The 17,612-nt window shown below is 37.0% G+C and overlaps 1 protein-coding gene across 3 annotated transcripts in view; it reads right to left on the reverse strand.

Moving 5' to 3' along the window:
* The window catches only part of PSMA8 (proteasome 20S subunit alpha 8), a 63,641-nt gene that overhangs the window by 42,104 nt on the left and 3,925 nt on the right, over nucleotides 1-17,612 (reverse strand). Inside the window, exon 2 of one of the 3 annotated variants that reach the window (XM_082355554.1) lies at nucleotides 7,307-13,867. The exons of the other annotated variants lie outside the window; for them this stretch is intronic. Within the exon in view, the coding sequence (XP_082211680.1) occupies nucleotides 7,307-7,408 (102 nt within the window). The 5' untranslated portion in view covers nucleotides 7,409-13,867. The remainder of the gene's footprint in view (nucleotides 1-7,306; nucleotides 13,868-17,612) is intronic. 3 annotated transcript variants of the gene reach the window in all.

Raw genomic sequence — 17,612 nt, forward strand, 5'->3', positions numbered from 1 at the left:
TTGCCTTATATATTGAGGTGCTCCTATGTTGGGTGCATATATATATTTACAATTGTTATATCTTCTTCTTGGATTGATCCCTTGATTGTTATGTAGTGTCCTTCCTTGTCTCTTGTAACAGTCTTTATCTTAAAGTTTATTTTGTCTGATATGAGTATTGCTACTCCAGCTTTGTTTTGATTTGCATTTGCATGGAATATCTTTTTCCATCCCCTCACTTTCAGTCTGTATGTGTCCCTAGGTCTGAAGTGGGTCTCTTGTAGACAGCATATATATGGGTCTTGTTTTTGTATCCATTCAGCCAGTCTGTATCTTTCAGTTGGAGCATTTAATCCATTTACATTTAAGGTAATCATCGATATGTATGCTCCTATTGCCATTTTCTTAATTGTTTTGGGCTTGTTTTTGTAGGTCTTTTTTCTTCCCTTCCTCTTTTGTTCTCTTCTTTTGTGTTTCCCTCCTAGAGAAGTTCCTTTAGCATTTGTTGCAAAGCTGGTCTGGTGGTGCTGAATTCTCTTAGCTTTTGCTTGTCTGTAAAGCTTTTGATTTCTCCGTTGAATCTGAATGACAGCCTTGCTGGGTAGAATATTCTTCATTGCAGGTTTTTCCCGTTCATCACTTTAAATATATCATGCCACTCCCTTCTGGCCTGCAGAAAAATCAGCTGATAACCTTATGGGGATTCCCTTGTATATTATTTGTTGCTTTTCCCTTGTTGCTTTTAATATTTTTCTTTGTTTTTAATTTTTGTTAGAAAAATATGGAATGCTATGAATTTGCATGTAATCCTTGAGCAGGGGCCACATTAATCTTCACTGTATCGTTCCAATTTTAGTATATGTACTGCCAAAGTGAGCACTTAATATGGATCATAGACTCAAATGTAAAACTATAAACTCTTAAAAAAAAAAAAGGAGAAAATTTTTGGGATCTAGCCAAAGAGTTCTTTGACTTGACACCAAAAACATGAACCATAAAAAGGAAAAAAATTATAAATTTGGCCTCATTACAATTACAAACTTTTGCTCTGTGGATGTCCATGTGAAGAGGATGAAAAGACAAGGTACAGAGTGAGAGAAAATATTTGCAAACCACTTAACTGACAAAGTACCAGAATCTAGAATACATAAAGAACTGTCAAAACTCAACAGTAAAAAAACTAAACAGTCTAGTTAGAAAATGGACAAAAGACATGAAAGACATTTCATGAAGAAGATACACAGATGGCAAATAAGCACATGAAAATATGTTCAACATTATTAGCCATTAATGGCTAATTTAATTAAAACCACACTTAGGTATCACTACACACTTATCAGAATGGCTAAAATGAAAGACAGTAACACCAAATGCTGGCAAGGATGTGTAGAAACTGGATCACTAACATATTGCTGGTAGGAATGTAAAATGGTACAGCCACTCTGGGAAACAATTTGGCGGCTTCTTGTAAAACATGCAATTACCATACAATCTAGTAATTGTACACTTGGGAGATTTATATCAGAGAAATAAAAACTTACGTCCATACAAAAGCCTGCTATGAATGCAGCTTTATTCATAACAGCTCCAAACTGGAAACAACTCAAATGTTCTCCAACACATGAATAGTTAAACACTGTGGTACATCCATACCATGGAACACTACTTGCAATAATATGCAACAACTTGGATGAATCTCAAGGGAAGAAACCAAATTCCAAAAGGTTGCATATTGTATGATGCCATTTAAATAACCTTTTGAAGTTAAAACAAATCAACCTCAACTTTCTCTCCAGGCTTTTTCTCACCAACATTTAAACGTATGCTGAAGTCTCTCTTATCTTAAACAAAATTGTAAAGACCACTTAAGTTCAATTCTGCCTCTCTCTCTCAACTTCAAGGCCAAATACTGTCATCAACTCTCAGCTTGTAGTAACCTGCTTTCTACCCCACTCCTCCCAGTGTTTAGCCAAGGTAGACTACACATAGGGTCATTAAGGTCCCTTGAGGTTGCAGTCTACCCTAGTCTACATAGTCTAAATTTTGTCTTCTCTAGTGAAGAAGAGTACTCAAGAATACTCATTTACTTGACCTTCAACGTAGGTTTTAAGCAAGGGAGAGAAAGGATACGCTTCAAAATACCGATAACTATCTCCAGCCCAGATCAATATCCTGAGTTCCAAATGTGTACATTCAGCTGCCTCACCGTCTCTGTGGATCAGGAATCTGGACACAGTTTAGCAAAGTTCTCTGGCTCAGGGTCTCTCACAAAGCTGCAACCAAGTTGTCCCCCAGGACTGCACTCATCTCAAGGTTCATGGGGGAGAATCCATTTACAAGTTCACTCGCATGGTTTTTAACAAGATTCAGTTCCTTGTGGATTGTTGGACTAAGGACCTCAGTTCCATACTGGGTTTTGCTCCACACTGGGTTTTTAACAGAAGCTTCCCTCAGTTCCTTGCTACATAGGACCCTCCAAATGACAAATCACAACATGCCAACTGTGTTCCACCAGAGTAAACAAATGAGAGAGTGAGTGAGGATGAACAAGACGCAAGTCACCATCTGTAACCTAATATCTGAAGTGATGTTCCATCACTTTTGCCTATCCCATTCCTTAGAAGCAAGTCACTAGGTTCAGCCTACATCCAGAGGAGAGGGTTACTTAAGGGCATGAACACCAGAAGGTGGGGATCATTAGAGGCCATTTTAGAGGCTGCCTACTACAGATTCTATAAGCATCTCAATCTCAAAAAGTCCAAACCTCAGTTATCTTCTCCTCATACTTAGTGCTTCATATTCCCTAAAAAAGTGGCAGTGCCATATACTAAGAGGCTAAATCCAGAAATGGAGGCACCCTCTCTAACTCCTCCCTCTTCAGTACCTCCTCTTCTCCTTCCCCCACCCCCAGTACCAGCCAAATAATCATCAAATGTATCAACTATGCTGCTTAAGTTTCTCCAGAATCTGCCTTATTTCCATTTTTGCCCCAACCCTAGTGAGAACTATTATCATCTTTCATCTAGACTACTTCCATAGACTCCTATGTGGTCTCCCTGCTTCCAGTCTTGATTTCATCTAATCCACTGACCACGATGCAGTCTGAGAAGTCTTTGAAAAATAAGAATATGAAGAAAAAAGAAAAGAAAATCTGAACGTGGCATTCCTCTACTTAAAACCTGTATTAGTAGGGAACATTTCTCACTAGGCAAACCAAGACAACACAGAGATGGATTAGGGACAAAAGGATCTAGGGACTATAATACTTACTTCTGCATATCAGCCTTCCTGCTCTCTTGATGCAGAGAGGCTTTATCTGTACAGAAAAAAAGATGGCCACCAGCAACCTTGGACTCATATCCCAACAGTTCTCCCAGAGGAAAAAAGCTACCACTATCTCTAGCTAGAAAAGTCCTGAGGATGGACTTATATTGGCCAGATTTCTGTCACTTGCTCATCGCAGGAGGACAGAAACTATGAATGATTCTGCTCGGGTCATGTGAGTACCTCTTTGGTGGGACAAATGCAGTCTGTTATTAGAAAGACAGAATGGCAGTAGTCACATCAAAACCCTTCAAGGCTTCTTATTCCTTTAAAAGTATTCCGTGATCTGGCTCCTGTATCTAGCTTCATCTCTTCCCATTTTTCCACTGCTTCAGCAATCCTGAATGCCTTCCAGTTTGTGAACCATAGTCATATTTTCCTGCTTGGTCTTCCCATACGCTATTTCTTTTGTCTAAAATACTCTTCTCTTCCCCCTCCACTTTTTCACCTGGCTAACTTTCATCTTTCAGGTGTCTACTTAAATATTACATACTTCTTCATGGGGACCTAACACCTAGAGTTCCCACAATGCCTCATATTCTCCCATTATGATACTCAGATAGGCCTTGTTAGGACTATCTACTCATAGTCATCTAACGTTCCTGCAAGAGAGTAAGCTCTCTGAGGCCATTGACTGAGTCTGTTTTGTCCACTGTGAAATCCTAGGACCTAGCACCACATTTGGCAGATGTAAGCGTTCAACAAAAATGTCTTGAAATAATAAATGAAAGTGCTAGAAGAACTACAGATCAAATTGAAGAAAAAGGAGAAAACAAAGGGATAGTAAAGAATAATACCTACCATTTATTAAGTACTTGCTGTGAACCAGACACTGTGCAAGATGCTGAACATGTATTATTGCCTCATTCATTTATCACATCAACACTATGAAGCAGGCACTATTTCGAGGCCTATTTTACTGTTAAAAAAAACCCTGAAGCTTAGAGAAGTTAATTGCTTTACATGATACATATCTAGCTTCCACACTCATGATGTTGACAGATAAGTAATATACAAAATTTATGAAATAAATTGCATGGTGCAATGCAAAGAGCAGAGGCTTTGGAACTAGAAAAACTTAAGTGAGAATACGGGCTCTATCACTTTCTAGTTGGGTACCTTCACCAAGCTATGAAAGCATCCTAATCATGATTTCCACATACATTAAAAAGGGGATTAAATACTGTTCCTAACGTTAGATAATGTACATGAAATACATGGTATAAAATAGGTATTACTTAAATGGTAGTTTACTTCCTTGCCAGTTCATCCACTATATATCTTGCAGTAGAAGCACAAAAGGAATTACACCATCTAGATTCTCAAAGATCTTACTAACCAGTTGGTATGAGAAGACTATTAAGAATACCTGAAGTTAAAGAGAATATGAGGCTAAATAGTAAATACACTGCTCTGTGGTACAGATGATAAATTCAGAAGAAGAAAGAGATCCATGATGACTGGACTGGATCAGAGACAGGGCCACAAAGGAAAGAAATGTGCAGACGACTCTTAGAGGATAAGTAAGATGGAGAGTGACAGAGAGGTGTTTTCCACTCTCCCCACCTACAAGGCAGAAGCATATATTGGTAAAACCATGAAACTGCTCCCTTAATTAAAGAGTGTGGATGTGGATCGTGGAAGACTTTCATGGCCAGACTGTGGAGCTGAGATTTGATAAAATAGGAAATATGGAGCTAATAACATTTCGGGGTCAGGGAAAGGACAGAATGAGGAAGGATAATAAATCTTAACTTTTTCATGGGAATATTGTGAAGGATTCATTTTTTTCTTCCCTAAAAAGAAAGTATTACCTCTTTGAAATGTTATTCAAACATATTTTTCATTTATATAATAGGGAACTAAAGCAAAAAGAAAACAGGCCTCTTGCCTCACTTCATGCTGTAAGATAATCATCAAGAAAGAAGCAGAACCCAAGGACTCTAATTGTGGCCCATATAACTTTTTGTATTACCAAATAATATCGTATCTACATACTGGTCACAACTGGCCAACCTCAGCTTATTTATAACTCATCATATCAACTGTCATTTATAGACGGAATATTTTGTGACATATTTTAATAAACAATGCCATTATAAACTTTACCCCACGTAAAAGGTCATAGTGCCCTCAAGGAAACACAATGAATAACTCCATACAAAGATGCAAATTATAATTTCAGAATCCTGAGACAAAACTGTCTCATCCTTCCAATGTGTCTTTAAAAATGCCCACTATAGGTATTTTTATATCCTTACCCTTTTACAGTTCATTACAAAGGAGCCATCAATCAGTTCTATAGCATTCTTAAAACATTTTAAATGGCCAATGCGGTTTCTTATTACACCTCAGTCTTCTCCCATTTCTCCCTTTATTTTAGGTTCTAAAACTCGGGCATTATTTTCTAACCATATGCTTCATGGCATGCTGGGGATTATATAATTTTTGTTTTTATCAAAATGGTACCCTTTTGGTTTAAGCTACATCAGGCTTTTCTTAAATTTACAATTCCAAAAGAATTACTTACAAAACAGAAGTAAAACTAGAGGGCCCAATTAAATAGAAAAATACTTTAAAAAATGGTAAGAGTCTTTCTAGTGTTATTTTTTTTACCACTTTACATTTGATAGATTTATGATAAAAGTGAATTAATTCCTTTCATAACTAAGTTGGTATGGAAAGTGAGAGAAAATACAGATACTACTAGAATTAGAAATGCACTGCGTATTGTCATTGTCTCAATTTCCAAGATACACAACAAACATGCTCATGAAATTTGAAAGATTTAAAAATATTGGATCCTCCTGAATTCAAAGGCTAGGATCTGGACGATTTGGGGTAATATATCTTTGGTCACCAGGGCACTTTTGTCCTTTTAAATTTTTATAAATCACCAAGATTATTAAATATAATTAAAACTTGGCAGGAGCATTACTGCTGCCCTGAATATTTTAAAGTTTTTCAGAAATGTGGGTCTATCAATTTAAAGGAGGGTATAATCTCTCAAGGAATTCCAGTATTATTTAAAAACCAAACCAAGGGCTTCCCTAGTGGCGCAGTGGTTGAGAGTCTGCCTGCTAATGCAGGGGACACGGGTTCGAGCCCTGGCCTGGGAGGATCCCACATGCCGCGGAGCAACTGGGCCCGTGAGCCACAATTACTGAGCCTGCGCGTCTGGAGCCTGTGCTCCGCAACAAGAGAGGCCGCGATAGTGAGAGGCCCGCGCACCGCGATGAAGAGTGGCCCCTGCTTGCCACAACTGGAGAAAGCCCTCGCACAGAAACGAAGACCCACAGAGCCCAAAATAAATAAATTAATTAATTAATTAAAAAAAAAAAAACAAAAAACCAAACCAAAAGAAGTGGAAATGGCAAAAGAGCAGAGATTCTTGGGCTTTAAAGCCTCTAGAAGGCTGCTAAATATTCAGGAGTAAATTTTTGGACAATTATTTTTAAAAGGTGAAAGTGTTGGAGTAGATTAGCATTTTCAACCGTTCCCTCAACAAAGATTTAATTTTACATCGATTTAAGCCACATTTCAGGGACAGCCATGTTTGATTTTTGATTTTTACTGTAATTATTACTTTTCCATGTGTCTGCCAAATCCTGAGGAAGTGGGCAGTGTGCATTCAGGCAGGCTGTTGTTACAGGCTGAAAGAAGTCTTTTCTTTCCTTTCTGTCAGACACAGCATTAATATCTCTTCTACAGTCAAGGCTACAACACACACACACACACACGTACACACACCCTAGTTAAACGTTTACAGCGACTGTTAAAGGCAGTTGCACAACGGAAACCTATGAAATCTACCAACTTTTAACTCCACCGCTTCCATCCCACATTTCAGAACAGCAACTCCCTCAATAAAGGAAGGAGGCAATTTTCACACGTGGGAGACTCTTTTCTTGTCCCCCTACACTGAGTGATGCGCTGGGGCAGCGGGATAAGGAAGGCCTGACACAGGGCAGGGACCGGTGGTCAAGAAGAGTTGCTCGCTCACCACGGTGGATCCTTTCTGTACCGCTTCCTGGGCATATTCCACTTGGAATAGGTGTCCGTCCGGGGAGAAGACAGTGATTGCCCGGTCATACTGAGACGCCATCGGCGCAGGGCTACCGCAATATCCGCTGTGAGTTCCACGCTGCCTCAGTCGAGGGGGCAGAGGAGTCACACCTGTGGCCACATGCTACCCGGAAGTGCTTGCGCATGCTCAAGACGCCGTCGGAAGTGATCACGGGGACAGCTCAGGGGGTCCTCGTGGCCTTCCGCTGGTTCGAGGCTGTGCCTGCGAGTCGACTGTGTTCCTCTGCTATCCTTAGTGCCTGGCGCGTGTGTCCCAATTTTCCCACGCTGGTGTTGCTCCAGGAGTGGGGTTGTTAAAATGACCCTAAAAGATTAGGGCTTAATAGTGAGAACTTCAAAGATCAGGTGTTTTTGTTTTCGCAAACCTATTAGAGAACCAGTGGTAAGTTAATTTTCAACCTCTTATTTTTGGATTCAAATTCTAAAATGTCCTTCTCTCTCTTTCTCTTCCCCTCCATCCTTCGTTATCTTACATTATTTTAACCCAAAGAAATAAGTTATAATTTTCGAATTTTCATTTGTCCTTGCGCTTGCTCACGCTCTTTCTCTCTTTTCATTTCTTTCATCCATTTCTGCCTTGTGATCAAAATAGAGCAAATGAGCGAATAGTCCATCAAACTAATGCTAATGATAGGAATTAAGATAATACTATTTTAACCAAAGAAATTTTCTAAAAGCCCAAATTATGCTAACTTGAAAGATATCTGCAAATTTAACTGTTGTAGAAAGTCTGTATAATCTGGTACAACATTACTACCTGTGAAACAACTCTTGTCTCTTTGTCCTCATCAATAAAATGCGAATATTTAAAAATTGGTAGAAAAGTGTTCATCTGAGGTTTAATGTATTTATAGGTATAAATAACTTAAAATGGTGCCTAGTGGATAGTAATAGCCAGGTAAGTTTAAGTATTGTTATTACTTTCCATGTTTGTTGTTTTCCATCGGGGAGGATCTGAAGCTTGGTGAAACCAACCTTAACTAAAAAAAGAAAAAAGCCTACCCACAAAAGAGGAGAACTCTATACCCTCAATTCCAAATACTTAATTCAGAGTTTTAGTTGACTACTAAAAGCAGTTTGTATTTAGCCCCCCATGCCCCCCCATCTTTTTTTTAATATTAGAAACTCTTGAAAAGTCTGGTTTTACTAAAAAAGAAAAAAATTCCTAACCAAACCAATTCACTCTAACGTTTCAAGAGTTTCTGAAATTTACAATGTTATGGTAAACCAACATTTGCAAGAAGCTGTTATTTAAGAAGTGTCTTGGTGTCATTGTTGAATAATATGATTTTTTCTTTTTCTTTTTACATGATTATAGATCACAAGAAATTTCAAAAATAGTGCAGAGAGGTCCCCTGTACCTTTCACCCAGCTTCCCCCAATGGTAATATTTTAACATAACTATAGTACAATATCAAAACCAGGAAAATGACATTGATGCAAACTTATTCAGCTTTTACCAGTTTTACATGTACTCATTTGTGTATGTGTACATAGTTCTATGCAATTTATCATGTGTAGATTGGTATACGCACTACCACAATCAAATACAGAACTGTTCCGTGACCATAAAGGTCCCTTGTGCTGTTCACTTACAGTCATACCCATCCTACTCCCCTCCCCCAACCCTGGAAACCACAAATCTGTCCTTCATCTCTATAATTTTGTCGTTTCAAAAATTTTATATAAATAAAATCATACAGTATGTAACTTTTTGTGACATTTTATTTTAAGATAATTGTAGATTCACAGGAAGTTACGATGATAATACAGAATGGTCTCTTGTACCCTTCACTTAGTTAACCCAATATGTTACATTTTATTGACTATAGTACAATATCAGAACCAGGAAATTGACGTTGGTAGAAAATATGTATATAGCTTTGACTGAAAGACATTTTGCAAGTGTTATGATGTATTTTAGCATTTATTTCACAAATATGATAGCATTAAAATGTTGACAAGGATTAATTGACACATTTGGGATTCACATTGACACTGCAGCTTAACAGTGTGGCTTTGGGTAGGTATATTTCACTTCACAAAAAACTAGTTTCCTGATCTGTAAAACAAGGGTAATAATACTTACTTCATAAGCTTGTTGTGAAGAGCAAATGACATAATGTGTTATTGCACATAGGGCAGTGCCTGACACAGATAAGCACTTGAAAAATGTTAACTATTGTTATTAATCACTGAGTTAACTAAAAAGTTAAGATTATTCTGTAAGAGAGAAATTAGGAAAGTAAAAATGTAGCATGAACCCTTTTATATATTTTTAACATGTATATATGTATAAATATACATTTGTAAATATACAGAAGAAAAAAAAAGAGTGAAAGAACATACACCAATTTGACAAAAGTGGTTTTCTTTGCAGGAGGCCAGGGATTGGAAAGAGTATGGGGAGACATGGTAAGGAAAGAGAAGTTACTGTTCTGAACTTTATATGTATATCTGTATTATTTAAAAATTTTTACAACAAGCATAGTTTATACTTAAACAATAAAAACAACATTGAGAAAGTTTAATGCTTAGAGGCTTCCAGCAATGACAGCCTTGATGGTTTGAGCCAAATATCCTATTGAGAACAATTAGAAATATTGAACAAAATATTTTTTAAAAAATATGTATGCTGACTGCAACTAGGGTTTGTGGTGCCAAGATTCAGAGAAGGAAAGCTTGTAGAGTTTTAGCATCTTCCCTTGGAGGTATTTGCCTATTTCCAAAGCACTCACTAGATGAGAAGTAAAGGAGACCTTTGATAAACAAAAACTGGAGTTCAAAGTCTGTCAGGGTATAGAGGTCATGAAAAACACCTAGGCTTTTGTTTGGGACTCAGGGGGCCACAGCCCCGAAGTAAGAGTGAAACAAAAATAGACCTGTTCTCACAGGGACTAACACTGAGCTTTGAATCATCTCAATCCATGATTAGAATAAAGCAGTGTTTCTCAGACTGTGGTTCAGAGATCTTGGAGGTACCCAGAAACCTTTCAAGGGATTCACAATGTCAAGCCTATAGTGATAACACTAAAACAGTATTTGCCCTTTCACCGTGTGGATATTTACATTCACAGTGCAAAAGAAATGGGTAAAACTGCTAGAGCCTTAGAATAAATCAAGGCAGTAGTACCAAACCGTGCTAGTAAACATTGTATTTTTTACCACTAAGCACCTATGGAAAAAAATGCCAATTTTATTTTAGATTATCATTGAATAAGCAGTAAATTATTAATTTTTTAAAATCTTGTCTCTTGAGTACCTGTCTTTTTAATATTCAGAATGACATAATGGGCAGTACTCATAAAGCACCTCTGCTGCCTTCAAAGTAAGATAGTTAGCTTGAGAAAAAGCACTTTTTAAAATATTTGAGTTGCTAACTGAACCAGCCCCCTTTCTTGTGGAACACCATTTATACTTGAAAGAATGACTGACACACTGTGGTTATTCAGAGTTATAATTTGGGCAGGCATTTCTTGAAAATGAACAAAATTAGCCTGTCATTTCAAAAAAACAACAGTATGTGTTTCAAAAGATAAAATTCAAGCTTTTAAGCAAAAATTAGAATTTTGGAAGACTTGTATACATCACCATGAACTTGACAACTTTCCCATAATTAAAAACTTTACCAGGACTTCCCTGGTGGCGCAGTGGTTAAGAATCCGCCTGCCAATTCAGGGGACACGGGTTTGATCCCTGGTCCGGGAGGATCCCACATGGCCACAGAGCAACTAAGCCCCAGCGCCACAACTACTGAGCCTGTGCTCTAGAGCCTGTGAGCCACAACTACTGAGCCCATGTACCGCAACTACTGAAGCCCATGTGCCTAGAGCCCACGCTCCACAACAAGAGAAACCACCACAAGGAGAAGCCCACACACCGCAATGAAGAGTAGCCCCCGCTTGCCACAACTAGAGAAAGCCCGCATGCAGCAACGAAGACCCAATGCAGCCATAAATAAATAAATAAATAAAATTTATTAGGAAAAAAGACATTGAAATTGCTGTAGACCAATGGATTTTAATGTAATAATCAAAGTTCACTCATAGGATTCTAAATTGTGTTTCAACCAACTTTAAGAAACTATCACCTTCTGAGCACTGGTCTAGTATCAAAGGAGACCCAATGATTGAAATTCACTGAATGATTGATGTGCAGTGATTTAAAAAGGCTATAAAAAATACTCCTCTATTTTCTAATATGTATCTTTGTGAGTTTTTTCTCTATATTTCAACCAAAATAACATATTGCAACAGTTTGCATGTAGAAAGAGATATAAGAATCCAACTATATTTTATTAAGCCAGACATGAATGAGATTTACAATCTCATTCTTCTCACTAATTTTTCAAATTTGGGAAAATATAGTTTTTTTAATAGAAGTATATAAAACATATCAATATGTAATGAGTTTAATATTTTAAATGAATTAATAAGTAAAATGTTTTAATTTCTTATAGGATCAATATTGGTAGATATAACCCCCATAAACAAAAGCTCTTTGAGATCTTCAATAATTTTTAAGAGGGTAAAGTGTTCCTAAGGCCAAAAAGTTGGGAAGCACTGGGATAAAGCTTTGCTAGTGCCCCTAGATGATTAGCTACCTGCCAGAAGCAAAAGTAAATCCTTTGTAGAGGAGGATAAGATCATGCAGAAGCTCAAATAATTACTACACTTTCTCATTTGCAATATCATGTACTCAATCAAAAATAACCGGGCACACACAAAAAATGGTGTGACCAAAGAACAAGAGAAACAGCAGACAATATAGGATCTGGATAATGGAGTTATCAGATGCAGATTTTTAAAACAAATAAGATAAATATATTCAAGGGGTTAAAGACAAGATCAAGATTTTCAGCAGGGATTAGAACTATCAATAAAGCACATATTGGAAATTGTAGAAATGAAAACTAAATTAACTACATTAATTGAGATTAAGAGTTCAGTAAATGGATTTAAAATCAGAGTAGATATAGTTGAAGAGAGAAGTGGAGAACTAGAAGATAGTTTTATATGTATATAAAATCTCCATATATTGGAAATTCAGAGTTTTCTCTGTGAATTACTAGTAAGAATGATTAAAAATAAAAACTAATGGATGCACCGAAAAAGAAAAATACAAAAAAAACCCCTCCATATCAAAGCAGAGAGAGGTAAAAGGATAGAGAACACTGAAAAAGAATTTAAAACATTTTGGATATGCTGAAAAACCTAATGTTTGTATAGTTTCAGTACCAGAACAATAGCAGATAGAAAAATAGGGCAGAAACATGTAAAGATAGTTTGTTTAGAAATTTTCAAAACTGACAAAAGAATCAAGCAACAGATTCAGGAAAAACTATTAACAACAAGCAGGATAAATGAAAGAAATTCAGCTTAGAAAACCCATAATAAACCTGCATGTATGTATTGGCCACTTCATTACTGTGAAGTCTTTAAATCTTTTGTCCATTTTTGTTAATAGGGTTGTTTGTCTTCTTACTGAGTTGTAAGGGTTCTTTAAATATTCTAGATACAGATTCTTTGTTTTCATACATTTTCTCATGAAGTATAGCTTGCCTTTACATTTTCTTACAATCCTTTGAAGAGCAGATTTTTTAATTTTATTGAAATCCAATTTATCAATCTTTCTCTTATGCTTCTTGCTTTTGGTTATGTCTAAGAAATATTTAACCTAAGGTCATGAAGATTTTCTCCAATTTTTTGTTTCAGAAATTTTATAGTTTTATTTTTTACATTTAGGTCCACAATCTCTTTCAAGTTAACTTTTGTGTCTATGTGAGGAAAAGGTCAAAGTTCATTTTTTAAAACATGGATTGTTGTTCCAAAACAATCTTTTCTCTGTTGAATTACCTTGGCATCTGTATTAGTTTCCTATAGCTGCCATAATAAATTCCCACAAACCTGGTGGCTTAAAACAGAAATTTATTCTGTCACAATTCTGGAGGCCAGAAGGCTGAAATCATGGTGTCTACAGGACTGCACTATAATATTATGCTATTATTTTTCTTTTATAGAAAATATACAATAAATGTGATTGATAAGTTAGCTTAGTATATAATTAGGATAGTAGTTTGTAACATATTGAATAACATCAATATTTTAGTGCACATTGCGTAATTCAACCATAAATGTTAGATGGGGAATAAACATTGTATTAGTTTCCTATTGCTACAAATTATCACAAACTTACAGCTTAAAACAACACAAATTTATTACTTTACAGTTTTAGAGGTCAGATGTCCAAAAGGGTCTCACTGGGCTATAATTAAGGTGTCAGCAGGGTTTTGTTACTTCTGGAGGCTCTAGGGGAGAATCTGCTTCCTTGCCTTTTCCAGCATCTCGAGGTCACCCACATTCCTTGGCTTATGACCCCCTTCTATCTTCAAAACCAGCAATGTCCAGTCAATTCTTTCTCAAGATGCCATCTGTCTGATTACGACTCTTCAGCCTCACTGTTCTCCTTTTAGGGATATCTGTGATCACACTGGGCTCACTCAAATAATTCAGGTTAATCTTTGTATTTTAAGGTCAGCTGGTAAACCACTTTAATTCCATCTGGAAACTTAATTCCATGTTGCCATGTAACCTATCATATTCACAGGTTCTGAAGATTGGGAAGTAGTCATCTTTGTGAGGATGAAATTATGGTGCCTATCATATCCATTCATGGGGAAAGTAGCTATGAATTCATAGGGAAATTATAAATCCTATAAATTGTGAAGTAGTTCAACAGTTATTATATTCTTTTACTGAAGGTAAAGTAACTGCACATCATGGACAAGGTCAGGAAACATGTTAAACAGGAAAAAAAATCATATGATCTCTAAATTATTGCCAGAAACTATCTCAAGGGTAGACTGCACTACCAAGTATTTTGGACCATTTCTAGTCTTGAAGTATGTATTTCTCTTCTTATTAGGTTATTAAGTACAAATTTTATCCTTGTTTAGTAATTTACAATATCACGTGTTTTTGCATATTTTACCTGTTAAAATTGACACAATCTTAAAGAATCTAAGGTAAGACTATCACTTAGCACAGTGGCTGTGCATAATAAATGCTAACTAAATGATTAACAACTTATTATTTCTAATAGCCTTTTAAATAGGGCGGCTGTTTTTCAGAAAGGTGAATGAGATACAGAAATGCCCTGTGCAGTATCATGCCACAGGTGGACGAACTGGGAACTCCAAACTTGGGCATCCATCACAGTGAGTTACGATTGCATAGAGCTTCCCATAGAAAGTAATTTTTTTGAAGCAATACTTTCTTATAACATTAAATCCCCAAATATAATTGATTCAGCTCCTTCTTAATTCATTAAATATTTGATACTATAAGAAGAAATGGAAATGCGCCAGAGATGCTAAGTTATAGTCTACTTTGAATGAAATCTTTTGGAGTATTGAAAATAAAGTCTTTTATGAAGAATTGGGAAAGATGATTTGTTCTTGCCTGGAATAATGATTATATATATAGATGTATGCTCTTCGCCTTATAGTCTTGAAATCTGTGGAAGCCACAACTCAAAATGACTCATCAAATGCCATGGTGACAGTGAGCAGAGAAATATTTTGAAAGATATTACCTGAGGGGTTTTGCTCTGAGCCCAATTACAAGCAGACAGGCTTGGTCTGTGCCTTCCCAATGTATTATAAGAATTTATGGCAGCACTGGGGCTTAAAATATCAGCTAATTTGATAGTACAGAGATTCTACTAATTATAAAACAGTAAGTATTAAAGAAATGTTTGTAATGTCTGCAAATTCATGATTTTTTTGTGGATTAAGGTAATTTTAATGCCATGATTATATAGTTTCACTAAATATTGAGCGTATTCCTACAGCACTTCAAGCTATCACTTCAGTGAAATACATTTAAGGAATACAGATTCATGTAAAACAAATAAAAAATTGAAGCATATTTGAAAATCAAGCATGGATAATTTCCTTATTACCTTTTTTTGCTTAAGTGTACCTACGTTCATTAGTGTGAATAATCAACATTTAATTGTTCATCCAGATTATTTTATTTACTCTGAGCTATTGTATATTCTAAAAAACCTTTCACATCTTCATTATGTGATCTCAATTCCTTTTTCAGATGTCTCAACCCAAGAACAATTTAAATAATGGGACTGATTTTTCTGGCTGGGGAGATGGTTGCCTGGGTAGCTCATTTTTAAGTTCCCAGGGTCATTTATCAAACTTGGGCCAACTGCCCATATTCATTCTCTGTTTTATCCTTAACTAAATGCTGAGGACTCTATTCTTTTCTTTCCAGCTCTGCTACCACTCAATCTGTACCCTGGGATTCCTCTCTCTTAATGGCGAAGTGAGACAGGATTTACTAGATGCTTCTATCTTTTTTCTAACTCAGGGCTTTTACAGGTACAAAGACTCCAAAATTCTAAGAAAGTTCCTCCAGGCTACAACGTTCCTTATCACTTTCTGAATTTTCCACTTTTCCAGGTCAAGCTGACTGATTGGTTTACAATGGACGCTTAAGAGTAAGATAAAGTCCCTTTTAAAAAGTGTCTTCTCGGGCTTCCCTGGTGGCGCAGTGGTTGAGAATCTGCCTGCCAATGCAGGGGATACAGGTTCGAGCCCTGGTCTGGGAAGATCCCACATGCCACAGAGCAACTGGGCCCGTGAGCCACAACTACTGAGCATGCGCGTCTGGAGCCTGTGCTCCGCAACAAGAGAGGCCGCGACAGTGAGAGGCCAGCGCACCGCGATGAAGAGTGGCCCCCGCTTGCCACAACTAGAGAGAGCCCTCGCACAGAAATGAAGACCCAACACAGCCATAAATAAATAAACTAAAAAAAAAAAAAAGTGTCTTCTCTTGGGGAGATCATTTGTATTTTTGGATGGATCTTTACACCAGTGCTACCCCTCTGATTTCATGTGATGGACACAGAAAATACCGGTATTTTTATGGCACACATGGTATCAGAGAAAACTGTGGTCCATGCCTAGAGGCTCGGGGTGCCCTAGGCTCGACCGTGCTACTCTGAAGGAATAAACACCTTAAGCAGATCTCTTACCTATTCGCAGTTGATTTCCTTTCCTGCTGCGGGGAAACTGTAATTTAGACAAAAAACGTACCCATCTCTGGGTACCTCCTTGGAATAGGAGTCCCCTTGGCACATTTTTTTTTTCTGGGATATAGTAATTCAGACAGTGTTCCTACTGGTTCATGTCGTTCTTCTAAAATTTCCGTGCTATCTGCCTAGCAGACAGAACTGGAGCAGTTAAGAGTATTTATTTCTCCTACTGAAATATTGTTCTTAACTACTAAGGCACGTTTGTGTAAACATCAAGACAAGATGATGGCAGCCAGGCTTTCATCTTGAAAGACTTAGTGATGGATTTTGTTTCTGTTCTGAATTCAATAGGTTTTCTAAATTGATGTGTTACATTATGTCCAAATATACCAGAGTATTTTTGTCAAGGCTTAGGGTAGTGAAAGACAATTACATTCCTAAGAGTAACTACTATTTGTAGGAGTACGAATCATCTTCCTTTTATTCTTAGGATGGCTTGAGCCTTTTCATCCTTTAGGCCTCAGTTTAAATATAACCGAGGGGACTTCCCACCCTAATCCACACGAGTGCCTCTGTCACTCTCTCTCAGTCCCCTGTTTGCTAGTCTCTTAGTACTTTAATTTTTTTTTTTAGCTGTGCCATGTGGCATGTGGGATCTTATTTCCCCAACCAGGAATAGAACCCGTGCCCCTTGCAGTGGAAGGGCAGAATCCTCACTACTGGACCACCAGGGAAGTCCCTCTTAGTACTTTAGATACGTACATATTTGTCTATTTGTTTCTGGTCTCTCAACCCTATCACAGCTGTATCCTAGGTGCCTAGCATAAAGCCGAGCACATAAAATGCACCCGAATTTGCTGAATGAACGAAACTCATGACCTTTTTGTGAAGAGCATTTATTTGAAACATAAATTTTAAAATATTAAATTTTCCTTTATTTTTTCCGATTTAGTTTATACATAAACTGAGGGATTGATTTTTGAGCCTCATTAATGTTGGGTGACACTTTATATAAACTTTTCCTTTGTGTTACATGGAAGTCTAAATTTACACCATAATAGTAAACCCCACACCAACACATTACACACATTTGCCCATGTCCCTTACAAAATTTGAAAGCTATGGCTTTTTGCCTCACACTGATTGGAAGCCTGGTAGCTTGGGCCTAATTT

This window comes from Balaenoptera borealis (genome assembly GCF_965194805.1).
Source record: "Balaenoptera borealis genome assembly, chromosome: 14".
NCBI lineage: Eukaryota > Metazoa > Chordata > Mammalia > Artiodactyla > Balaenopteridae > Balaenoptera > Balaenoptera borealis.